The 26,838-nt window shown below is 34.3% G+C and overlaps 4 protein-coding genes across 11 annotated transcripts in view; 3 read left to right on the top strand and 1 right to left on the bottom strand.

Annotated features, from left to right (window-relative positions):
- Positions 1–20,795, top strand: part of LOC145972133 (uncharacterized) — a 33,685-nt gene extending 12,890 nt beyond the window's left edge. For 5 of the 6 annotated variants that reach the window (XM_083100423.1, XM_083100424.1, XM_083100420.1 and 2 more), the window contains exons 2-25: positions 647–779; positions 1,357–1,487; positions 2,264–2,390; positions 2,498–2,623; positions 3,063–3,206; positions 3,702–3,790; positions 4,266–4,470; positions 5,017–5,177; positions 7,202–7,307; positions 8,987–9,109; positions 10,122–10,345; positions 10,438–10,537; positions 10,688–11,022; positions 11,135–11,375; positions 11,480–11,617; positions 11,992–12,177; positions 12,589–12,872; positions 13,003–13,759; positions 14,075–14,409; positions 14,516–14,654; positions 14,752–15,658; positions 15,959–16,356; positions 16,466–17,150; positions 17,544–20,795. In XM_083100423.1, the coding sequence (XP_082956549.1) occupies positions 663–779; positions 1,357–1,487; positions 2,264–2,390; positions 2,498–2,623; positions 3,063–3,206; positions 3,702–3,790; positions 4,266–4,470; positions 5,017–5,177; positions 7,202–7,307; positions 8,987–9,109; positions 10,122–10,345; positions 10,438–10,537; positions 10,688–11,022; positions 11,135–11,375; positions 11,480–11,617; positions 11,992–12,177; positions 12,589–12,872; positions 13,003–13,759; positions 14,075–14,409; positions 14,516–14,654; positions 14,752–15,658; positions 15,959–16,356; positions 16,466–17,150; positions 17,544–17,683 (6,198 nt within the window). In that variant the 5' untranslated portion in view covers positions 647–662 and the 3' untranslated portion in view covers positions 17,684–20,795. Of the gene's footprint in view, positions 1–646; positions 780–1,356; positions 1,488–2,263; positions 2,391–2,497; positions 2,624–3,062; positions 3,207–3,701; positions 3,791–4,265; positions 4,471–5,016; positions 5,178–7,201; positions 7,308–8,986; positions 9,110–10,121; positions 10,346–10,437; positions 10,538–10,687; positions 11,023–11,134; positions 11,376–11,479; positions 11,618–11,991; positions 12,178–12,588; positions 12,873–13,002; positions 13,760–14,074; positions 14,410–14,515; positions 14,655–14,751; positions 15,659–15,958; positions 16,357–16,465; positions 17,151–17,543 lie in introns of those variants that run through there. The other variant, XM_083100425.1, reaches the window with a different exon arrangement.
- Rdgb (retinal degeneration B) overlaps positions 1–23,008 on the bottom strand; it is a 73,690-nt gene extending 50,682 nt beyond the window's left edge. For both annotated transcript variants that reach the window (XM_083100426.1, XM_083100428.1), the window contains exons 1-2: positions 22,391–23,008; positions 10,898–11,036 (exon numbers count right to left, since the gene is read on the bottom strand). The gene's annotated coding sequence lies outside the window, so the exon portion shown is untranslated. The remainder of the gene's footprint in view (positions 1–10,897; positions 11,037–22,390) is intronic.
- On the top strand, positions 21,056–22,418 carry LOC145972137 (uncharacterized). Its single transcript, XM_083100440.1, has 2 exons — positions 21,056–21,483; positions 21,552–22,418. Exons 1-2 carry the CDS (start codon positions 21,223–21,225, stop codon positions 21,783–21,785), a joined length of 495 nt encoding a protein of 164 aa, XP_082956566.1. The 5' UTR covers positions 21,056–21,222; the 3' UTR covers positions 21,786–22,418.
- A 1,147-nt stretch (positions 23,009–24,155) lies between the features above and the next one.
- The window catches only part of LOC145971640 (RNA-binding protein RO60), a 40,045-nt gene continuing 37,362 nt past the window's right edge, over positions 24,156–26,838 (top strand). The window contains exons 1-2 of one of the 2 annotated variants that reach the window (XM_083099533.1): positions 24,156–24,622; positions 25,729–25,831. The gene's annotated coding sequence lies outside the window, so the exon portion shown is untranslated. Of the gene's footprint in view, positions 24,623–25,725; positions 25,832–26,838 lie in introns of both variants that reach the window. The other variant, XM_083099534.1, reaches the window with a different exon arrangement.

Here is a 26,838-nt window from a genome sequence, read left to right as displayed (position 1 = left end):
AAGCACGTGAAATGCGCCGCAATATCGATTTCTTTAGCGCGTTTTCTTCGTTTTATTTGCACACGTCGATCATTATTGCGATTCGTTACGACGACGACGACGACGACGACAATGATGACGATGACAAAGTCACGTATCTGTACGCACTGTATGTTTATATAACGACAATACGATATTCTGTATTACCTCGATGGCTCTCCCCTTTCCTCCTCTCCCCCAAATCATCCTCACAATCTTGGCCTCTAAATGCAGCTTTTCACATGCGAGATGTCTATCTGTCCGATGATCAAATATACTGACAAATTAATCTTCGAGATTGCGATTCTGCAATCGGATGGGCGAGAAACGATTTTGTTCAAATATTGAATTTTAATGCGCCTATATTGAATTAAATATTAAATATACTTTTCTATTTATTTAAATATTGGCAGCGTTAATCACAAACAATTACAACGATCCATGTACATCGATTCATTGAGAATTAATTGCGAGAATTAATATTTTGCGACGTCTATACTATAATATATACGATAGTACGCATTGATGGAATAGATTACGAAAGCTCCTTTTATTTTTATTCATAATAAATTAATCTGTAAATCTTGATTAATAGTATGATAAGGATTTTTCTTCTCTCGTCTTTCAGATTACAATCAATTACGATGACTTCTGAGCCGTGGACCTTGCCTCCGAAGCAAGGTCTTTACGACCCTACCCTCGAACGAGAGGCTTGCGGCGTTGGTTTTATCGTCGCCATTGATGGAAAGCGATCGCATAAAGTGAGTCGATTTCGAGTTTTATATAACTTTCAAGTATAAAATTTGAAAAAAAATCTTCTATATCTCTCAAGTATCTTCCACTTGATCTTTACAATCTATCATACGCGTGTTCATGTATTAATACATTGTTTTATATCGCACAGATAAGAATAAGCAATAAAACTAATCATAGAACATGTAATAATAATGCATAATATAACAACAAAATTATTAAACAAATACATTATATCAAATAAATTGTAATTATACAGATAAATTTTTTAGAAATAAAAATTAAAACAAATTCAATTTCATGTTATCTTTTTGAAAGAGATCTTTAACATTGAAATTAAATTGTAAAACCCAAAATAGTTGAAAGCGCTAATTAAAGCAGAGAGAAGATTAGATAAATCGGGAATGTAAATTGATGGGATATGTCTATTTAAAGAGAGAAAAGAGGAAGATAAACGATTCGTTAATGAGTGAATTACATGATCTTTTGTTCGCTCGCACAAGATAAGAAAGCTGTTGGACCGGTTCGTTTGCACTGGATGATTTATTTATTTATTTATGTCATCGTTATCTGTGCGAATTTCAGATTGTACGAGATGCTCAGATACTGTCGGCGCGTATGAATCATAGAGGAGCTTGCGCTTGCGATAACGACACTGGTGATGGGGCTGGTGTACTTTACGCAATACCGCACGATTACTATGCCAATGAAATTCGGTAAGAGAGTCCGGCACATCGACATACTATACGTCTCATCCACCGATGAAACCACCGAGTCTTAGATGCCCCGAAATGTATATGTATAGTTTGTTATTTTCAATATATTTATAGGACATCGGATTTAAGCCAAATTGAAAGTCCGTGTTACACCTAACTATAGATGTGGCGCTTGTCTGACTCCGAATTTAATTTCTGCGTAATACAAAGAATTTATGTCATTAATAATTTCATGGCAAAAATCAAGTATCATATTTTTTCCTAATTTTATCGGCAGTTTAAGATTTTTTTTTATATCGCTGTATTTTTTTATTTGAGCTTTTTATATAATATTAAATATATTTTACGAATAATTAAAATAATTATTTGAGATTTTTATATAATATTAAATATATTTTACAAATAATTAAAAAGTCAATTTCATAAACCGTTCGTGGTATAAATTCTTCGTTTTACAGACCCTCGTAGACCCTTACAGAGACTTCTCAATTCCACAAAATCTAAAATTTATTAATATCATGCATCTATTGCTTTTTGTATATTTGAAATTGTAATCATTCTGCAGATTCTCAATTTCACAAAAATCCTTGGCATAGTTTTACAAATCTTTGTTTTGTAGGAGATTTCTAAATTTATAAATACTTAGTTTCCCTATCATTGATTCACAAAAAAAAATTAATAAATCGTGGAAAAATATATAGATCCTCTTCTATAGAAATTTTATTTTAATGATTAACGAATTAGGTTCATTAAATTATACTTTTTATATTTTGCAGCGAGCAGCAAAATATCATATTGCCCGAGTTCGGACGATACGCAACCGGTATTTTATTCCTGGACAAGAACACGCACAAGGAAGTGGAGACCGCGTTTGAGAAGCTGGCCGAGGAGTGCAATTTGCAAGTATGTTTGTATTACTTATTAATCTATTTTTAATATTCTAGCTAAATTCCGTGTTCTTTGCACGCCCTGCTCCTGGTATATTTTCGTGATTGCGTGATTTGTAATAGGTATTGTGCTGGCGCGATGTCCCCACCGATAACACCCAGATTGGTCAGGTGGCAAAGAAGTGTGAACCGTACATGCGTCAAGTATTTGTTACTGGCGATCAAGATACGGAAACGCTTAAACGGCAGGTAATTTGTTTTATATTAGTACTAATAATGATACCAATAGTGATAATAATATTGATAATAATGATACATCATCTCGTCATTGACACACATATTTTCATTATTATTACATTTTATATATTATTAATATACATACATTTTATATACTGTTAATTGATTAATATTTTTATATATCTTTTTTTATATTTCTCGTTTTCGACTATTTTCGTCTATTTTGAGAGCCTTCTTCTAATGTTCCTCTTAATTACTAGTGAATCTAAAAGTACACACATTATATATCACGCATCGTAGGTTAAACAATTTGTGACATTAAATGACTTTGCCAATTTATAAGAATAGAAATCGAATTCGTCGCAAAACAGTCGCCTTTTTCAAGGTTAAAACGCATACTTGTTTAATCAACCTCTATTTATCACATTCTTATATTTTTATCGTTCCTCAGATATTCGTGCTGAGGAAGAGATCGTCGCATACAATACGACAACCGGGATTGCGATACTACATTTGTTCATTGTCGCTGAAAACGGTCGTCTACAAAGGACAGTTGACCGCTGATCAGTTATGGTCGTATTTCACGGACTTGAAGGTGAGCTAGTGTTATTTCTATGTCATTTTCTTCGTGAGAAGACACGATTCCGATAAGTTTGGAGATTCGAAATATTTTTTAGTTCTTTGCAACGAAACACAAAACAAAAAATTCCACAGCTTTTTATTTTTAAATCACGAACATTATGATTTATATAGAAAATGTTTTTCGTAAAAAAAAAAAAAAAAAATAAAAAAAATAAATTTACAAAATTGAAAATAAATTGCAAGAAATTCAATAATTTAATTATTTTGATAAATCTAAATTTAATTACTTTAAATTAATTAATTTAAATAAAAATCTTTGCCGAAAAGAATTAATAATTTATTATTTTTACTATCGATCTTAGCTTTCAAAATATCTTCAAACATGCTCATATCGTAGCGCCAAAGTTATCGAAATCTTTCCCAGGAGAGCGTCATTCTTGTCTGAAAGTGTAAAAATTGTACGTACTATCATAACTAATGTAATGTTATAAATTTCTCTTCATATCAGTCTCCAAAGTTCGAGACTTATCTGGCATTGGTGCACACACGATTCTCCACGAATACATTTCCGAGCTGGGAAAGAGCTCATCCTCTACGGTAAGCTTATATAATCGTCTGATAAAAAAACGCGGATAAGATAATAAATTATTATTGTTCATTTATGAAAAATTAGTCATCTTTACTGGTGGCGAGATAATATTTATATATTTAAACTTGGCATTGTAAATGATGTAAATGTTAAGAATTTCTTAAAAGAATTTTTTGATATGTGATTTCTCCGTCTCCATAATTATATAGAAAATGTCATAATTAGTGAAATAATTAATTCAAAGGCACACATACGTACATATAAAATGACTCACTTAAAAAAACGGAATTATTAATTGATTTGTGATAATTTTAATTTTTCAAATTTTGCGGATAATATCTACTTCAGTTGTCGCGATTCGTTATCTCATTATTACGACAAATAAAATTCTAGATAGTAATTATAGTTTCGCAGAATGTTTTGAAACCGCAAACGAACGAGCACTGATATAATATAAGAATATTTCTTCATATTTCTTCATAGATTGCTGGCTCATAACGGCGAAATTAACACTTTGCGCGGCAATGTAAACTTTATGAAGGCGCGAGAAGGCGTGATGAGCAGCCAGATATATGGCGATCAGCTGAAGTCGCTCTATCCAGTCGTTGAGCCGAATCTCTCTGATTCTGGATCAGCGGACTGTGTACTGGAATTTTTGGTGATGGCAGGACAACGTTCCTTGCCTGAGGTAAATTAATTTTAAAAATATGCCAAAAAAACGTTGCCCATATAGATACATAAAATATTACAATAGATAAAATAGAAGGATATTTCTCGGATCTTTTATTCTAAATCTTAAAAAAAATGCTTAATTTTATATATTAGAAATTTGATTTTATTAATTTAGATTCTTTATGAATCGTTAATTTCAAAAATTACTTGCATGAATTATTGATTTTATGCATATTTATACATTCCATAAATTTTTCTCCGATATCATAAAATTTCCTTGATGACCTTTGATTTCATATATTTTTTCAAATCCTTTTTTAATTCTACAATTTTTTCTTTGGTTCCATACTTTCTTGATGTTTCAAGATTTAAAAAAAATTGTTATTAAAGATTCAGGACATCAGGGATCTCTAATGTAAATTTACTCATGATTAAATGTCCATTTTAATCCTCTTCGGATTATCTTGAATCTCGCGTGTTGCAATTCCTTTAAGTTTCTCAGTTTCTTAGAAGAGCTTCTCGGTGTACGAATAAACACTGAAATCGTTGTTTTTAAATTCAGGCTGTCATGACGATGGTACCAGAGGCCTGGCAGAATGACCTGACAATGGCCACCGAGAAGCGCGACTTCTATCACTGGGCAGCGTGCGTCATGGAACCTTGGGACGGCCCGGCCCTGTTAACCTTCACCGACGGCCGTTACGTCGGTGCTATCTTGGACAGGTAGAAATTTGCCATCTCTCATTACGTCTCGTTTATTACACTCGTTTCTACGTAGGCTCCATTTCCCTCTCGTTCGTGCTGTCTGGTAATTTCCTTTGCCATATCCATGTAGATCTTGCGATTCTTCGGATCAGAAAAATGATCCGCGGTTGCGCAGATTCTTGGATCTTTGATTCCATTGGCCTTTAACACTTTGAATCCATCCGGGATGATGTGATAATGCCGTATTTTATTTTTTTATTAATATAGTATTGTTAAAATTAAAATGATATATAAGAACTGATTCGTTGTTAAAGATATTCTGATATTTATAAGCTCCTATAAGTATAAAAGATCTGAATGTATGTTAATTCGCTGTTGCATAAAGATCCCAATTAAAAAGAATTCGCATAAATTTGCTACAAGCTGCACAGGTAAGTTCTTTGCATTTAAATAATTTCATGCAAAAGCGAAATAATATTACAAACAACATCGCATAAAAGAAATTATGTATATACATTTATCGCCACAAATGTTTTTAAGTATTTAATAGGAAAGTATAAAGAATATCTGGAATATCTATCATTATTTAATTTGCAAAAAAAACTTTAATCATAAAAGTGAAATCCCTATTGATGATTAAAAATAAACATTAATTAAGTTATGAATTAAAAGTCACATGATCTTAAAATATTAAATCTTTGCAGTAATATATAATAATAATAAATAATATTCTCTCTTTCTTTTTAATTTTGATGATATAAATTTTATAAACGTACTTCTCTTTATTATATTTATTATCAGAAAACTCTCAAAGTATTCTCGCTCGAGTATACTTGGAGTATTCGCTGAAAATAAATACAGAGATATGTAAAGAATTGAATTGAAACGGCATTCAAAGTGTTGAGAGGACCTTATTGAAAGAGAGAAATAAGCCGAACGAAGGGACTCTACGGTGTCGTTTGTTAGGGGAGCCGCGAAGAAAGAATGCTAGGCTACGTGGGCCTATATTGCCTACACTTTACAAGATGCATTCAGCAGGATTAACGGTGCTCACGAAATATATGAGAACGGTGCACACACCGTTGTGTAGAGACTCGGTTATACTCCAGGTAAACATGGATTTCCAAGGCAGAGGGAAGTCGCGCAATCGAGTATTTAAGATAGAAATATATTTCCTACATAAATCAAATTTTTTTTTATTGTATACAAGTACATTAAATAAAACATGAGTAACGCGATAAAAATATTCTTTCAGAGAAACAAATATTTCTTCCTAACTATATTTTTGTTAAAATGTGACGTTTTCGTTACTTTGAAGTATTTCTTTATTTAATCGAGAAATTACTTTAATTTTAAAATATATGATTGAAAAAAAGATCAATAAAATCAGTGAGAATTAAAATTAAGAGCTTTAATAAAACGTAGCTTTAATCGAATATATTATCGAGGTATTTCTATCCAATTATCATTCCTAGGGTATTTAAGATTTAGAACGCAGATTTTTTTGAAAAATTTAGAAGAATGATATTTAAAAGTTTATTTTCTTAAGTTAATTACATATAGAACTCAAAGTTTAGTGACGTCCTCGTAATTAAATAATCACTTTAGCTTATCTTGTAACATACGTATCTCTTAATCATTGAACTGACCATTTAAACGTAATAAAAATAAACTTATAGAGATAAAGCAAATAGAACGAGATTAAACTAATTTATGCGCGACTTCCTTCTTGCCCCGTCTCTGTACAGCGAGAGAATCGATCTGTTTACGATTTGCTAAGTGTCCATCGTTGTCTCCCAACGTGCTGTTAACCCAGGTAAATAGGACCTAGAGAGGTCAAGAGACTGAAAGAGAGAGAGAGAAAGAAAAAAAAAACAGAGATGATATAAAGAGCGAAAGAGAAAGTATACGCGAGTAAGCCAGCAGGAAGGCAGGCAAGCGAACGAACGAACAACAATGTGTAGTTCACTCAGCTGATACCTAGCGCATGGCACAGAGGTGGTGTGAAATACAAAAGACCTTTTTGAATTTTTGTTTGGCAGAAACGGCCTGCGCCCGTCGCGCTTCTACGTCACTAAGGATAACATGATGGTGATGGCGTCCGAAGTGGGCGTCTATGATACTCCGTCCAGCAATGTAGTCCTGAAGGTAAACGAAGGAAAATAAGCGCATCCCAAGCACATCGGCCGGTCTCACCGAGAGGGGGAGGAGAGTGCCTCTCTCTCTGTCTGAGGCGGAGACAGCTGACTCGCAGTGTTTAATGATTTATATACCGACGAGTCTCAGTCATCCCCCTCATATGCTCAATCTTTTTTTCCCCCGCCCCTATTCTCTCATCTCTCCGCGCCTTTTTTCTACATTTCTCCCCAATATAGAACAATCTCGGCCGTTAGAAGAGCAATCAGGGAGGCGGCCTACCCGGGGAAGTCGGACCTCTCTCTCTGTAGCCTTCAAGGATCCCCCAAGGAAACGAGGATGAAAGAATCTGCTGCTCGTGTACAAAAACAATGCTTGCGCGTTTTTAACGCGCGACGAGCTATTTTGTATTTTTTATTAGTGCTTGAGAATTTTGTTGCACGAGATGAAACTCTCGACGATGATGCTGCGATAGCACATTGATCGACGAGAGTGATGATCACATGTTTTTTGACTTTTATTCTCGCGTCAGCCAAGCTCTCAAGCCAACATTTTCTAGCTTCGATAACACGTTTTTTTGCCATCATTCTTCGACAGTTCGCATTTCGCCTTATCGACCGATTATTATTGTGTCACGAAACAATCCGCTTTGGCCTCCCGCTGATTTCTCACTAGAGAAATAAGAGAGGAGGCGAGATACGGCAGAGCTTTCTTTATTGGAAAATTCTCGGCAATAAAATTTATGGGAGACGAGATCGGCGGTACATAGCTTGTTGATTTCACGGAATACTGATTTTGCAGATATTTATGGCTTGTTAGGCTGCATGCTTACGCAAATTTTGAGTTCCAGAGGTCTTTGGTTATACAGAGATCGTTGATCATGTACGTCTCTTTGGTTATGTATGTTACGTCCTTGGCTAGGTTGGTCTTGAATCTATGGCGTCTTCGTTCTGGGATGCAAGCGTACCATCATGCGAGTTATTAAATCATCTTATCTTCCATCTATGTCTAACAAATATACGTTATTCATTATATCTTAGAATTTCTGTCGGAAGCAACAAGCATATCGTTTCCGTCTCTCGTATTAACAATAACAAGATATTTCTCTTAAATATATTATTACATTGAAGTAACAGATCGTAATCACAGCCTGATAAATAAAGTTCTGCCACACTCATGAACAAGTACAAAATATTTTGTCATCGGACGATTTTGCGCGGATTCGCTAGATCTCAAATATTGCCGAAACAATGTAATGTACTGGCATTCTGCCTTTATGTGATGATAGTGATGATGATCAACTAATGCTAGCTACTGGTTGATCATCGTCGACTTCATCCACGATTTAAAATCTTTTCCCTTTTTATTTAAACGTAGAAATTTCACATTTAAGGATTAAAGGAATATCGATATCTAAAGAATCGGTAAAGGCAGACTGTCATCATCGTTTGATCCGCAATACCTACTTCGCTGTACCGTTAATATTATACGTATGTATAATAGAGCTAATCACATATATCGTATTTTATTTATTTTTTGATCATGTATCATGTATAATGTATAATTTGTCATCTAGGGACTAGGTTTGTATAGAGCTGTAGGACCGTCATCCAGTGCTGTCATATGAATGTCGATCATCGACGTGTCAAATCCGTTCTATGGCGATTATCGGTGTACTCTTTTATTTGCAGAGTCGCTTGAAGCCTGGCCGAATGCTTCTCGTTGATACCGAAGAGAAGAGGATCATAGAGGATGTTGAGCTAAAGCTGCAAATCGCTCGAAGCAGACCTCATTCCAAGTGGCTCAAGGAACAGGTAGCTAAACGCGCACTTTTCGTCAACCGTGATCATGTTGCATTATATCATGATTATAAATAATAATTATAATTTGTCTATTCTGAAAACGGTAAAAGCTTTGAGTTCCTCGGTATTTAAAAAGATTATCATTTAAAAAAAAAAATTGCAGAATTTTTTTTTTTTATTATACTGTTGTGTGTGACGTGGACACATTCTGTATATATAAATGATATTTTTGTATATAAGTGTATAACTGATGCGTCTGCATGATCCTAATTATATTTGCCAGCGCGAAAAAAAATTTAATGAATTTTTTCGTTCTTTTTTTAATTAATCAATTGACTAACTCTCGTAATTAATCAATTAATACATCCTAAAGATCCTTAAGAAAAAATAAAGAAAATATTTAACCCGGCAATTGATCTTAACAATTAAAATTTTTAATAACAATTTAGTTCATGTTACAATTTGTATCAAGATTATCCTTGTAAGAAAAAAGTGTTCTAATACAAAATTAACTTTTTTCTTGCATCGCTGCACGTGCCGTTACCGTCGTATATGCAGAGGGTGAGTCGTTCATACAATTTTGAATGTATTGTGTTTATTTCAATGCAATATATAGATAGATGTAGTGGTATAATCGAAAAATATAATAAATTGATATAGTAGGTAATTGGTAATTGGTAGGTAAGTAGCAATGTAGTAAAAGAAATTATAAATAAGTAATACAATTTGATACACAGGAAAATTTTGGACGATTCTTTTCTGCATGAAAAAATCAGTCTATCATATATGTCGACTAATGTCTTGTCTTGACTCTTTGTCCTTCCATTTTCGTCTTGTCAACTAATTTACTAATTAATTAATGAACTACTAATGAAATGTTTTGTGTGTGTTTGAAAATTTTTCTGTCGTAGAACTCAAAAGAAATTTCTTTTTTTATTTACAGTATCAATTATCCTTGAATCCCTGCGAAAAAAATATTCTTAACTTTGATTAATAGTTAGCGATGTCGTGTTTGTTAACGCAGATCACTATGGAAGAAATGCGTGCCGCGGATGCTAATAATGTCGATGCGGGAAACTTAATTGGAAATGATCATCTATCCGAGATGACTATTGCGAAAAATGCCATTAATGGCATAAACGAGATCTCGGCAGTGAATAAGGTCTGGAGTGGCGATAAACGACTTTCTCTTTACGGTTACACTCTGGAGACCATCAACCTTCTACTTTTACCCATGGTGCAAACCAAGTAGGCATAAATTCTTTTGGCGATTATATTATCACTCTTTTCAATACGAAAATGATACTATTTTAATTGTTCGATAAATATTCAAATTTCAGAAAGGAAGCGTTAGGATCTATGGGCAATGATGCTCCCCTGGCATGTTTGTCGGAATTCCAACCATTATTGTACGAGTACTTTAAGCAATTATTTGCACAGGTGCGTGATAAAAATTTGATTATTCATAATTCGACATGTGTATACTAATTAAAAGATGTTAAAATATTTAATTAAATACGATCAAATATATATCTGACACATGCGCGTGTATTAATGCTTGATTCACACAATTATGATTTTCATAATCAGGTGACGAATCCGCCAATCGATCCATTCCGTGAAAAAATAGTGATGTCGATGCTCTGTCCCATCGGGCCTGAGAGCAATATTCTGGAACCGAACGAGGTGCAATTGCATCGCTTGTTTCTGCCTCAACCGATATTATCCCTGAGCGATCTCGAGATTCTTAAACGCACGACGCATCGCGGCTGGCGAACAAAAGTGATCGATATCACTTACCCTATTGAAGACGGACCCGGCGGATTATTGAAGACGTTGAATCGTATTAATAATGAAGCTAATGCGGCTGCCAGAGATGGTTATCAGCTCCTTGTGTTATCCGATCGACGAGGTGGTCCATCAAGGTAGTTCACAGGATCTGAAATTAAATATTGAAAAAATTTTATTAATAAAAAATATATATGATCTTATAAAAGAGAAAAATTTATAATTTTCATTATTTTTTGTTGACTTTAGAGTTCCGGTTAGCAGTCTGCTGGCTCTGGGCGGCGTTCATCATCATTTGATCGAAGAGAGACAACGAATGAAAGTCGGTCTTATTTTGGAAACTGCGGAGGCTCGAGAGGTTCATCATATTTGCGTGCTACTTGGATACGGAGCGGACGCCATATGTCCTTACTTGGTATTCGAAATGGCACAAAATTTGAGGGCGGATCATGTTTTCGACGAGACCTTTACCGACGATGTCATTTATAAGGTAAAGCTTTATAGAATGAGAATATTTATGTGAAAATGCCGTAAACGTTAATTTTCTTCTTTTATTTGTATATGAAAAAAATAATAATCGTTTAAAAATCGCAGAATTATGCGGAGGCTATGGAACGAGGAATTGCAAAAGTGATGGCTAAGATGGGAATCTCTACTTTGCAATCTTATAAAGGAGCGCAGATATTCGAGGCAGTTGGATTAGCTGACGAGGTTATCGATAAATGCTTCAAGGTACACCGTATTTTAGAGTAAAATTAAAGAGAAATTTCTATATTTATCATTCCTTATTTCTATATATCATTGTTTTATTATAAAATAACTTTAAATAAATGTAAAATAACGTTAAAAAAATGTAAGATATATGCCGAATTTTTAAAATATAAATTTAGATAAATTAATTTAGATTTAAAAATGATATTTTTTCATATCTTTGGGGATGCAAATGATTAGTAATTGGATCCAATTAATGATTATTTAATGATTCAAGTTTCTTGATGATGCACCTCGGCCGATAATATTATTTATGTCATTATTTATGTCATTATGTAATAAACAGTAATAAGTAATATTTTAATGTTAATTATATACGAGCTTAAATTTTTTAGGGCACTCAATCTCGTATCGGTGGAGTGACATTTGATATTCTAGGCAAGGAGGCGTTCGAAAGACATCAAATAACGTACTGGGAGAAACCTATGGATCTGCTGGTCATTCGTAATCCTGGAGTTTATCATTGGCGATCTGGTGGTGAAAAACATATCAATGATCCTGACAGCATTGCTAGTTTACAGGTAACAAACTTTGAACATCTATCGTAATATCTTGCTAAAACATCGACAACTTACATTTATCATAAAAAAGAAAGTAGTTAGACGATCATTATTAAAAAAAGCACATACAAGACTAAAATAAGAACAAACTTTTATGAAACCCATTTATTTTACTTTTTCAATATTGAAAAAGTAAAAGTTATTTACGCTGTGAATATCTATAAAATTTTTTATTAATATAAATATTCAACATGTAAAAATAATTATTATATAAATATTTAACAATTATAATAATATCTTATTCCACAATTTTTAAATTTTCTTATAGTATATATAGTATATATAGTATATATAGTATATAGTTCCTTATAGTATTATATTTTTACTAGAAACTAATATAAAGGATATTCTTTGGTCATCTTTTTCTATTAGGATTATGTCGTTTCTAAAAGTAACTCGGCTTATGAAAATTATCGCAAAATCACGATGGGCGTAGTAAAAGCTTGCACTCTACGTGGCCAGCTCGAATTGAAAAAATCGCGCGATCCGATTCCTATTACGGATGTGGAATCTGCGTCGGAAATCGTGAAGCGCTTTGCGACCGGTGCGATGAGTTTCGGCAGCATCTCCATGGAAGCTCATGCAACTTTGGCAATCGCCATGAATCGTATCGGCGGCAAATCGAACACCGGCGAGGGCGGTGAAAATGCAGACAGGTATAAAAAAGAAGATAGAAAAAAGGATAAAGAGACCTAATTAATTAAAAATTTAAAACTCTTACTACTGATTATTATCACTAGTGACACAAAAATCTCCAACTAATTGCCACTAATCAATATCCAATAGATATCTCAACCAAGATCCGGAGTTTAGCAAGCGCTCATCCATCAAGCAGGTAGCGAGTGGCCGCTTCGGCGTGACTGCTAGCTATTTAGCGAATGCGGACGACCTACAGATCAAGATGGCGCAGGGTGCGAAGCCTGGCGAAGGCGGCGAGTTGCCTGGTTACAAGGTCACTGCGGAGATCGCCGCCACCAGACATTCGGTACCCGGAGTAGGTTTGATATCGCCACCACCTCATCACGACATCTATTCAATCGAGGATCTGGCTGAGCTGATCTACGATCTCAAATGCGCCAATCCGAACGCTCGCATATCCGTCAAGCTCGTATCCGAAGTCGGGGTTGGCGTGGTCGCTGCTGGCGTCGCCAAAGGCAAGGCTGAGCACGTAGTGATTTCCGGTCATGACGGTGGCACTGGCGCCAGTAGCTGGACCGGCATCAAGTACGCCGGATTACCCTGGGAGCTAGGTATTGCCGAGACGCATCAGGTGCTCACCCTGAACAATTTGAGATCGCGCATAATCGTTCAGGCGGACGGTCAGCTGCGTACCGGTTTTGACATTGTGGTGGCTGCGCTGCTTGGCGCGGACGAGTTTGGCTTCAGCACTGCCCCGTTGATCGCTATGGGCTGCACGATGATGAGAAAGTGCCACTTGAACACCTGTCCGGTGGGAATCGCTACGCAAGATCCAGTACTAAGGAAAAAATTCGAGGGCAAACCAGAACATGTCATCAATTTCTTTTTCGCGCTCGCTGAAGAGGTACGATAGTTTTATTTTTTATCTTATCATTTATATCGTTTATATTGTTTACTTTTTACTTTATTTATCCGTTTATTTCTCATCTTCTCTGATATTATGTTCATATGTTTTTATTTGCATAAATCTTTATTTGTTTCCGAAATTATAATTAAATTAAATTATATTAAAATGTTAATTAAATAAGTTTCTTGTATTGTAAAATTGCAACAATAAATATCAAAAGTATATATAAACTTTAATTCATAAATATAAATAAATATTATTTCAACGTATTGTGATTTCTTTTAATCTCATTAATTTTTAATATTATCACAGGTACGTTCACACATGGCTAATTTGGGCATTCGCAAATTCCAAGATCTGATTGGACGCACGGATCTCCTTAAAGTACGCGATGACATTACCGTTGAAAAAGCTAAAACTCTGAATCTTAGCAATGTTCTGCGAAATGCGTTGGATTTGAGACCCGGCGTAAATATTAAGGGCGGCACTTTGAAACAAGACTTCCAATTGGAAAATAGACTCGATAATAAACTAATCGAGCTGACTGAGCCTGTATTGAATGGAGAACAGGCTCGAATCGACATTGAGATGAACATTAACAACGAGTGCAGAGCATTTGGATCGACATTGAGTTATTACATAGCCAAGTAAGTTTCTTAATTTTTCTTTACAAAATTGATTTAGCATTTTTTATCATTGACCAAATCATTTTATGATTTTACTTTTTTATTTTTTTTTACAATTATTTTACAGACGATTCGGAGAAGCTGGATTACCCGAGAATAGTATCAACATCAGAATGCAAGGCTCTGCGGGTCAGAGTTTCTGTGCTTTCATGACCAAGGGTATACACGTCACTCTTGAAGGCGATGCCAATGATTACGTCGGCAAGGTAAATATCGCATGCGAGTTGCTTCAATTTTTAAGTTTATAAAAAATTATACGTGTATTTTTATCGTATATATTCATTGTATTATATTTACTCGCAGAGTCTCTGCGGAGGTGAAATTGTCATATATCCACCGAAGGACTCCGAATTTAATTCAGAAGGGAATGTGATTGTCGGGAATGTTTGTCTTTACGGTGCCACTTCTGGAAAGGCTTACTTCCGTGGTATCGCTGCCGAGAGATTCAGCGTACGCAACAGCGGGGCAATCGTCGTAGTGGAAGGTGTGGGCGATCATGGTTGCGAATACATGACCGGTGGTTGCGCCCTGATTTTGGGTCTTACCGGTAGGAATTTCGCCGCCGGAATGTCCGGCGGAATCGCGTACGTTTTGGACGTGGATGGTTCTTTCAAGAGCAAATGCAACCCTGAAATGGTAGAGTTATTGCCGCTCAACGAGCCTGAAGAAATCACTTATGTGAAGCAATTACTGGAAGAATTCATCGAGAAAACCGGCTCGTTGATCGCGCAGGATTTGCTTGCTACATGGCCGGAACCGACCACAAGATTCGTCAAAGTTTTCCCGTATGAGTATCAACGAGCTCTCAAAGCTCAGCTAGAGGAGGCCAAGCAACAAACGAATGTGATTAATGGTGACGCTCAATTGACAAATCATAAGATCAAAGATATAGAGGATGCGATAGAAGACGCGGAGATGGCGCAGCGCAAGTTGGATAAGATCAAAGGCTTTATGAAGTATTCGAGGCAAAAGGTCATGTATAGACCGGCCGAGAAGCGTATAGAGGATTGGAACGAGATCTACAACTTCCAGGGTGTCAGGAAGACTCTGGGAGTGCAAGCGGCGAGATGCATGGAATGCGGCGTTCCGTTCTGCCAAAGCAGTTATGGCTGCCCATTGGGCAATATTATTCCGAAGTGGAACGATCTCGTATTCCATCAGAACTGGAAGGAGGCTCTCAATCAATTGTTGCAAACGAACAATTTTCCTGGTGAGACGATTTATAAAAATTTTCTTGCTAAATCTTGTCAATTTTGTAAAAATAGATTCTTTTTTTAACACTTTTCTATAAGAAACTTTAAGTCTATTCTTTACATAGATAAAAAATTGATATCTTCTTCATCATATATATAATATATATCAATTTTTTATTGAATTTATTATTTAATAGGATTTTTTTTATTTATATATTTTTTTAAATCATTCTCTCTTTGTATTCTATTTTCACTTGTTATTTTAATTAGTCCATTATATAAATAACTATATTTAATTCTTTGATGAAATAATTTAGAGTTTACCGGAAGAGTTTGTCCTGCACCTTGCGAGGGCGCATGCGTCTTAGGGATCTCTGAACCACCTGTGACAATCAAGAATATCGAGTGCGCGATAATCGATCACGCGTTCGAACAAGGTTGGATTGTTCCTCATCCGCCGACCAGAAGAACCGGACGAAAAGTTGCAGTGGTGGGATCCGGTCCCGCAGGATTAGCAGCCGCTCATCAACTAAACAAAGCGGGTCACACAGTGACCGTATTCGAGAGAAACGATAGAATTGGTGGGCTGCTACAATATGGCATACCGACAATGAAGCTTTCCAAAGAGGTCGTTCAAAGAAGAGTCTCTCTCCTAGCCGCAGAGGGAATTACTTTCAGGACAAATGTTAATGTCGGCAAAGATATTACAATGCATGTGAGCAAACGCATATGACACTTTTTGACAGTATTATGTGTATTATATAAAATACACTCAAAAAATAAACTTTAAACAATGATTTTAATAATGATTTTATGTTTTGCAGCAACTTCAAGAGCAATATGATGCGGTATTGTTAACTACAGGAGCGACATGGCCGCGGGATTTGCCAATTCCCGGTCGGCAGCTGGAGGGAATTCATTTTGCCGTGAGTTTCTTGGAACATTGGCAGAAGAAACAGATGGGTAACACGACACCACTCGACATGCGGCTAATGGCCAAGGATAAGGATGTCGTCATCATAGGTGGTGGCGACACCGGATGCGATTGCATAGCAACCTCGCTGCGTCAGGGCGCCAAGACGATCACGACCTTCGAGATTCTGCCCGAACCGCCAGCTCAAAGAGGCAAAGATAACCCGTGGCCCCAATTCCCACGTGTATTTAAGGTTGATTATGGCCACGAGGAGGTATCCTTAAAATTCGGTCGAGATCCGCGTAGGTACAGCACGCTGAGCAAGGAATTTCTAGATGACGGAAAAGGCCACGTATGCGGCATCAGGGCGGTATCCGTCGAGTGGCGAAAGGACGAGAATGGCCGATGGAAGATGGACGAGGTGCCGAATTCAGAAAAGGTGTACAAATGCGACCTGGTGCTACTCGCCATGGGCTTCCTCGGCCCCGAGAAATATATCGCCACAGAAATGAACGTCGAGTTGGACGAGAGGGGAAATTATAAGACTCCGGCTGGGAAATATCATACTAGTTTACCCGGAATATACGCGGCAGGCGGTTAGTATAATTTATATCTATATAATATTCGCACATGTGCTAAATATATAATTTTGTAAAATTATAAATTACACAATAGAAAGGAGAATGACCATTACATACAAAAAAATTTTATTTTTTAAAAATCTAGTTTTTAATTTTATCAAAAAGATAATTGAATTTTTGCATCAATAATTAAAAAAACATTATCTTGTAAAATTATAAATAATCTTTGAATTTTGTACGTAATGTTTTCTTAAACATTTGGCTCATGATACAACATTCTGTTGTACATTTCTGATTGCAAAAATCATTATGAATTAAGATAATAAGATAAAATTAATAGTAATAGTTGTAAAATATTCTGTGAATCTTCTTTTTAATATATTGCTATTAAATATTTTTTTTAAATAGATTGCAGACGTGGGCAATCTCTCGTGGTATGGGCGATCTCAGAAGGGCGAATGGCCGCGAAGGAAATTGATTTGGCCTTGATGGGAGAAACCGGCCTTCCTGGAAGCGGAGGTGTTGTTATAATCGGCGTTAGCGCTTAAGGATCTTCGCGACGGATGTTGGTCTTCCAGTTAGAAAACAAAAAAATCCACCGTGTGTATGTACCACGAGAAAAGGGTTGTGTCGACTCTTAGAAGACAGAAGGAGAGTCCTTGGAGATTTAAGGATGCAGGTCCGAGATCTAAGGATTCGAAAATTTCAAGAATCCAAGAAAATACGAATCTAGAATAGAGTTCAGAAATCTAGGAATCCAAGATGTAAATCGGAAATAAAAATCCAAATTTCTAACAATCCAATAATCTATAGCTCCTAGCATGCAGAGATCAAAGAATTTTCTCTTGAAACGAATAATAATGAATTTTTAGGGAGATTTTTGAGATTTTCGAATATTCAAAAAATTCTTTTTTTCTCTTTTAAAATCTAAAAACCAAGAAGCTTGCATTCAATTTTTCCGACATTCAAGGATCTATAGATTTTAGGATTCAACTATTTAAGGATTCAAAAGTCCAACAATGAGAACAACATTAAAGAAGCAAGTTACAAAAATATAACAAGAATTCAGTAAATTAAAGATCTCTTCTAACATTTACAGATGCAAGAAACAAATCATTTCTAAGTTCAAAAATTCAAGAACTTAGCAAGAATCGAAAATCAAGAATTTAAGAGCATTGAGATTAAGAAATCCTATAATGAACGAAACATTTGTTTGACAGGACGAAAATTCAACATTGATTAAGTGGAAGATAAAACGCCTAAGAAATTTTTGATTGCAAAAGTTTAATAAATCATAATATTTGCAGAATCAAAAATTCAAACTCTGTAATATTTGAGGGCACGTCAAACTAAAAATCCAAGAAATTAAAGAATCTGGAATTCGAGCAGAATCTAAACAATTAGAAGATTTCTCAAAGCACTTGAAGATCAAAAAATTCCAAGAATCGAAAAATTATCGATCTGACCTCAAAACCGTCAATCTGAGAATGTGATAATCAAGTGAGATGCGAGAAATAATTTTGTGGCACAAATCTCTCCGTATCAGTAATAAGAAGTAAATATAATACCTTCAAACGTAGTGAAGTCGTCTAAGCGTTTCGTTCAATTAAAATTAATCACATGCAAAAGAATTAAAGCTTCGAATATGAAAGATTCGCGAAAAATATCGTAGGGAGTTGTAGCAGGATCTACATAAATACACGCGCGAATCTACATTAATAGGTATACTTTGTCAATTGAACAATTCTTTTTAACATACGTAATCACAAGTCTATTAAAAATAAAAATAAAGAGAAAGATATATCATTAAAAAGTATTATTTATAAAGTATATCTAAAATGCAATCTTAAGCGTCTTTAGCTTTCTGATATAAATACCGAAAAAGAAAAACAGATATTTTCAAACAGATATTTTCAATTAATCTTGTATGCAGTTAATCAATTATCTAAATAATTGTAAATCTATTATTTTATGAAACGAAATGTTCGATTATAATTTTTAATGAACTTTAATACGTAAGTACAAAAAGTATTCGTATATACGTTTTATTTTATTTTCTACATTTTTATTAGTAAATTTTTATAGAGAATATAAGAACAAAGAGTTCTTATATATACAAAACATTATTTAATAAAAACATCTATGCATCATTATTTTCCTTCCTGTAAATCTTATTGTGTTAATTGATGATACATGAATTCATTAATTAATATGTTATATTGATGCATTTTTTATAAAATTATGGCTACAAACAATGTATTTGTGATGTTTGTTATTTAACAGTATAGAAAAACTTCTTTTACAATTAAAAAAAATTATGTATTCTTATCTAACACATTTTATTATCTCATTATCATCGGATATAAATGAACGTATTTTAGAAAGAAATTTCAAAGTTTTATATTTTATTGAGCATTTATTTTGAACAAAAAGAATTTCATTAAACAGTTTATATTTTATCTATTATTTGAAAATAAAAAATATAAAAATTTATACAAATTTATTGTTTGTAGAAATTTATATTTTTTTTCTTTTAATATACAATGCACAAAGTTATACAGAATTATGATATACGAATATTTTTATTAATATATTTATTTCTCATTTATTGTCGATATATGATGTTCACTAATATTTTTGGCGTTCAGCTTTGATCCTGAGCATTCGCCTAGATTGCCTAGCAGCATATCATTATGAATCTGCTATCCATATTATTATTGGTGAAAAAAGTTTACACAAGTCAAAAAAGATCATAGAATAGTATAAATAATAAGAGGACAATGTAGCACATGTATTATATGTATACGTCGTTCACTGCAATTCCATTAATAATTCTATCAATTGATTCACTGCTGAACTTGTAAGTAGAGAGGAAACGATTATTTAATTCGTTAACCACAAAAATTTAAGTTTTAAGCATATCAATAAATCAATTGTTCCTTAATAAAATGAATTATGAAATTTCTAAAAAGTATACTTAGGATTGTAAAGTATACTTTGTATGTATTAAGAAACAAGATAATATGGAGACAGAAAATGAACAAAAAAAATTTTAAAGAGTTAATTTTATACAAATTAAATATAATTTAAACATAAAATGCTATATTATAATTCATCATTTTATTATATAATTAAATTCAAATGAATAATCCAAACTTTAAACATTAGATTTGGTCATCGCCTTTTAATTTAAAATATTGTTATTACAAAAATATATATATAATACAACAATGAATTCATATTTGGGCTTAACATAGCGTGAAGTAAATTGGCAGTATCGGTTAAAGATTAATGTCAACGAATAGTAATTTAAATGAGTGTCTTATTTTTTCAAGCTAAAAAATACATTGTGTTAAATTACACTCGTATAAATTACACTTTTAAGAGCGTCGTTTTAAGAAAAAATTATTAGCGCTTCTAATTGCCATTATTTTTGTAAGATTCATAGTTTTAAAAATAAGAAATAATCTATATAGCTAGGCCTTAAATTATAAATTTGTCACTCAAAAGTAACTATCACTGACAAATACAGTTGACGATTCATTCTTAGACGCTTATTTCTATAACGCGCTGAATTTATCTTTTATCATTTATACTATTGTAAATTTCAATACACACAATATATTGAGACAATAAATATATGTTGAATGTTACGAGCAACATCATCGTCTTTGTGACTTTTCGTTTATAGTTTCATAATTTGTCTTATCTTTCATTTGCACGTAATATTTTTTATTAATTCGTCTATAATAAATAAAAGCAACAACACATATCTGCATATTGACATATTTGTTGAAAACCCAAATCCAGATGCGAATTAATTCTGTCTAATCTAATTAATTTTGTAATTTTGTTCAATATTCTTTGAATAATCAAATTCCTGCGTAATAAAATTGCAGAAATAACTCGCTAGAAGACGCAAAAAAATATTTTAAAAATAAATTCCACATCTAGAGATTTTCTTATATTTTAACAAGTCGATTTCTTAACGTGTTCGATGTTGCACGGTCATTAAAAAAATAAGCACAATGCCAATTTTTTACCTTTATTAGCATCAAAACAGGAGCTTTTAGAAACGCGTACAAAAATGCCAAAAAATTCGCGACGCAACAACGATGTCTCGCACGTCTCTGGGATCCCCAGAGAATTTTCGCCTCCTCCCTCTCGAATCCCGCGAGCAAAATGGCAAGAGATACTAGAAGACGAACATGTCAGCCATATCGTCGGCTCCATACGCGAAGAGATCATCCGCTCGGCTGAGAATGCGATTCACGAAGGTTATTTGCGGAGAACGATGTATGGTTTCGTTGTCAATTGCGTTTTCGAGGCTTGGATGCGCGCGTTTCAAGTAAATTAAAAACAAAAAAATAAAATAAAAAGACATTAAATAGTGTGATTTTTACGCGACTATTTTAGTGGGCGCATCTGCGATACGATGATGAAGGGATATCCGACAAATGGACACCGGATGAGACACCTTCACCGGTCCCTAAAAGTCCTCGATTATCGCGAGTCCCAATAGTGTACGGACGACTCCAAAAATTAATGACAAGTCAAAAATCATCGAGCTATTGCAAGGCCCCTTGTGCGAAAGGTGCATCGCATCGTAAAAGCGAACGATTAAATACAAAGATTCGTACGGACCCGTAATAAATTAATTATTCGAATAATAAATTAATTATCCGTATAATAAATTAATTATATAAATTAATAATGATATTTTAATTAAAAGAAAAAATATAAAATTACTTTTAACTTTGTGGCTATAAAACAATTTTGTCTAAATATACTCTGTTGTTGAAAAAAAAGAAATTTAATCCAGAGAATTGTACTTTTCATATAATTCGCATAAAATCATCAATCTGTGATTATCAATATGGCAAAGATAGTGAAAAGTAATGGAAGCATAGACATATTACATAACACAGACTGCTTATAAGGTAGTGGGGGGTGTTCTCCTGAGAGAAAAGGATAGCATGAATTTACTTGGGTTTCTATCTTTTTCTGACACACGCATGATGCAATTTCAAATTATTAAAGTACGCATTAAACATACATGCTGGTGCGCTGGTACATTCATTAGAAAAAGACAGACACACGAGTAAATTCATGTTATCCTTTTTTCTCGGGAAAACACTCCAACTTCGGGCTTCACTGTCTCGTGAAAAAAATCTATGTTAATATGTCTCTGAATGGAAGTGACAATAAACAAACAATTATTCATATATACAAATATAAGTAACAACTTCACTCACCAAAATGTACCGTTACTCCAGCGACAACTTTCAGACTGTATCACGTTCTCGAATATACTTCTTCATGAACACTAATCTACGGCAACTAATTATAATTGCTAATTCTGATCGTCCGACATTTTATTCGGTAATGTTTATATGCATGCAAATCAGATTAACGCGAGAAGTACGGATGAAACGCAGATTTTTTCTTGACTCCAGACGAAATGACGCAGTAATCGTGAACGAGCGCGTTCTGTCCCAATGTCTTTTACGCTTCATCGCACTATCATAAAAGAGATGGTTGATTATTATGTCGCACCGTTCGATTAACAATCACTCGCGACGATCACTCGACACTTCTGACGAATACTTTGCGTACTCGCGAGCGAAACACACGAACGAAACGCGGAGCGGTCAAACTGACGGCAACTTTCTCGGAACTATGGCGCGCTCAAACATGGCGGACGCGCATGCGCGCGATTCACTCCGCGCGCAGCGTCTCTTGCGCGTGCGGTCGGAGTATCGTGAAAAGATGATTAATTATCATCGCGATGTCTCAATTAACGCGTCACCAACAATTGTCCGAGACTTTCGATCAGCACTCGCGACGCGCGGTTCACTTTGACGAGGGAATCGCGAAAAAATACGACACGATCGAACTGCGAATCCGAACGAACGCGTTGCAATGCGGCGCTCTCTGCAGAATCAGGACTGCGCATGCGCGTATCCGACCTGCGCGCTATCTATGTTTTCTTTACACTAAATACAATTTCAATATTGTCAAAAGGAAGTTCGTTATCATCGAGCATTATTTCCATATCATAATAACGGCTCAATGGTCCATACTCTAAATCCTCTTTTATCGATAAAAGTGGCTTACAGCCAATCAGAAGACTTATAAGCCACTTTTAGAGGCACTTTTATCAATAAAAGAGGATTCAGAATATGGACCAATATCTCGATATATATGATACATTTAAATACACTTCTCACAATTCTTTTACATAGCAACTTTCAAGGAATGCATGACTGCAATTTTGAATGAACGTGGAACGATGCGAAACGATAACTGCGCAAGCGCATTATTTCTATAAAAAAGGATGGTCAGAGTGCGTTCCAAAATCTACCTGTCAAAGACCAATTAGGAGATCAAAGGAATAAATTAAGACATCAGGACTGTAATTAATCATCTTTTCATCATATTCCGATTTCTTTGTTCCGATTGATCTCTTTATTGGACGAGCGTTTGATAGGACAAAGAGATCTTCATTCCTTTGCTTGATTTCCCAATTAGTCTTTGGCCCATATTCTGAAACCTCTTTTATCGATAAAAGTGCCTCTAAAAGTGGCATATAAGCCTTCTGATTGGCTACAGGCCGCTTTTAGGAGCACTTTTATCGATAAAAGAGGATTCAGAATATGGGCCTTTGACTAGTAGATTTTAGAACGCAACTCTGACCATCCTTTATATAGAAATAATGCGCTTGCGCAGTCACCATTTCGCGCCGTATTCATTCGAAGTTGCAGTAACGTCATATATTTTATTCGTAAAAAAAATGCAGAAGAATCACTATAATATTATCAACATTATAATTAATATATTTGAGTCTCATGTGTGCCGAGTAAAACATTGTATCGTTATAATAGAAATTCCATACTTAATTACTTATAATAATTGCATACGTAATTACTCTTTGCCGATATCGAAATCGTATTTAGTGTTTATGTGTGCACGATAGATAGCGTACCGATCGGACACGCGCATGCGCGGTCATCATTCTGCACAGTGCGCGTTGCAACGAGTTCGTTTCGACTCGCGGATCGATCGTTTCACCGTACTTTTCATGTTTTTTCTGTCGAAACATATCGCGTGTCGCGCGAGTGCTGATCGGGAATTGCAAGCGATTGTTGGTGACGCAATAATTAAGACATCGGGACTGTAATTAATCACTTTTTCGCGATATTCCGATCGTATATAAGTGATGCTGCCTCGCGAAGCGAATCGCGCATGCGCGTCCGCCATGTTTAAGCGCGCTACAAAGTTAGATCGCGCGCATGCGCGTCCGCCATGTTTGAGCGCGCCGCAAAGTGGATCGCGCATCCACCTACTAAATTTTCAAACATAATTTAAAGTGTTTTATTAGAGAGAGAAAGGTCTGCGGAGAAACCTACGTTAATCCTAATATCGTCTGGACTTGGAAAAATGCAACTTTATGCGCGTTTTAATTCTTCCCAACGAAAAATAAACAGGTAAATAATTTATACATGTATATAGCAATATATTGTAATAAAAAATGAAACGAGCATAATATTAGCATATTAGTTTCAATTCTTATAAATTTATTAAGAAATTTCCCTTAGATTTTCTATTCGCATTTGTGTATCAGATTTGCAGTATTTTATTGAAATGTAATAATAATATTACTATATATATATCTAGATTTTTTATGTAGAAAACTGATATAATGATACCATCTCTCACAACATTATGATGATCTTTTAAATCTAAATCAATCTATATATCTATAGTTAAATGTAAATAGAAAAAGAAAGTAATATCAACCAATATCATTTAGCTTTAAATCTTATTTCATCTGTATATTATGTATGAGTGTGTGTATGAGTCAGATGATACAAATGGTATTATCCATTCAAACTCGATTTCGAATTATTAGCAGATTTGAGATACAAACAGCGCAATCTATCATCATTATTAATTACACTAAATTAATCTGCTTTCAAGGTCAGATAATTAAAAATCATATGTACTTATGTAAAAATGAACAGAAAGTCTTTATTTCTTAAGTCTTTTTTTTGTACTTGTGCCATTTGACATCTGACAATCATTTATATATATATATATATATATATATATATATATATATATATATATATATATATAAATGATTGTCAGGGTGATTCAAAACAACCTGATGTCTTTGAAATATGATATTCTTGAACGAATTCTAAGACTATTTTTCCTCTTGAAAAATTTTTTTTTTAATTTTTTAATTTTTTAATTTTTTTAATTTTTTTAATTTTTTTTTATATTTTTTGATATTTTATTCTTAAGCGTTACGTTATAACCTTCCTAGACGGTAATAATATTGTTAAATATTGTGTAGAAACTGCAATAATAATTTAATACACTTCAAAGGATTAAATATTGTGCAATAAAATTGACTGTCTGGGGAAAAAATTAAGCTTTGGACAAAATTTTTCAAGAGGAAAAATAGTCTTAGAATTCGTTCAAGAATATCATATTTCAAAGACATCAGGTTGTTTTGAATCACCCTGTATATATATAATATTCTTTATCTAATTTATAATATTCCTTTAAATATCTGTTTAAGCAGCTAAAATTGGACAAACCAGAGGTGGATCAAGTTGCCATCGAAATTATCAATAAAATCAGCTATTAGTCAACCATGATCAGAGATTGAAATCGGCGTAATTTCGGTGAGTTTGATGATTAAAGATAATATGATCCTTACGTCAGTTCAATTATCGCGTTTTTTTATTCTCGCAAATAAAAAATAAATATACGAATCATTTTTATATCATATAACATCGATATAGAATCTATCGAAAAATAGTATATAAATTAAAATTATCATTAATCAATATTCATGCTCTATGCCGTTAAAATCAAAATACGCGGTAATTTTTGTTTCTCTATGATGTTTATTTTAAACACTTTTTATATTCTCGTACAATGTATAATTCTCTGCAAGGAGAAAGCGTTTCCACAAAATGCGGATTCGTGTCTCTCTCACTAGGTTTAGTAGTTCCGTGTGGAACATTAACTCTCAGGGTTCTTTCTCCTGCCCCCCTTCCCCTTTTCCCTCCCCTATCCCACTCTCTATTTCTCCCTCTCGCTCTCTCCCTCTCTCTCTCTTTCTCTCTCTTTCTCTCTCTTTCTCTTTGCCAAGCGATCCTGCATGATCTCGCTCCAGAGTTCAGCGGAATATTCCACCGGCGAATAATGACGTCCTTGTCACACGCGTCGAACTAGCGTATGCCCATCCTTGTTGCTCCTACAATGGACTGTTCCATCGTGTTTCTACTCGTTCCCTACCATCTCGTTCCCCTTCACCCCTGTCGTTTTCTGTACTGTCGATCACAACGGGGCCTAGAAATTTCGGCACCCTAATCGTAGGCAAGGGAGTATATAGCTTGGTGTAGAAAATATTTTTCTCATTTTATACAAGGATAAAATATCGAACAAGAAAAAATTTATATGCTTCTTATTATAGAAAATGAGGTACTAATAAAATTAAAATTTTTTTGCGAGATTTATATTAATCATATATAGATAGAAAGAGAAAGAGAATCAATCTTAATAATACTCCTCAGATATGTTTTAATCTTTAAACAATTTTATGATCTACGTAACAGTCTAATTATATCAAAATATATTGTAAAATAATTCTTATGAATATATATCTGTCAAATTCAAATTTTCT

Source organism: Camponotus vicinus, unplaced genomic scaffold (assembly GCF_025532165.1).
Source record: "Camponotus vicinus isolate PSW18456_S1 unplaced genomic scaffold, iyCamVici1.0 SCAF_5, whole genome shotgun sequence".
NCBI lineage: Eukaryota > Metazoa > Arthropoda > Insecta > Hymenoptera > Formicidae > Camponotus > Camponotus vicinus.
Note: the sequence above shows the minus strand (reverse complement) of the source record. Positions and strands in the feature narration are given on the sequence as shown.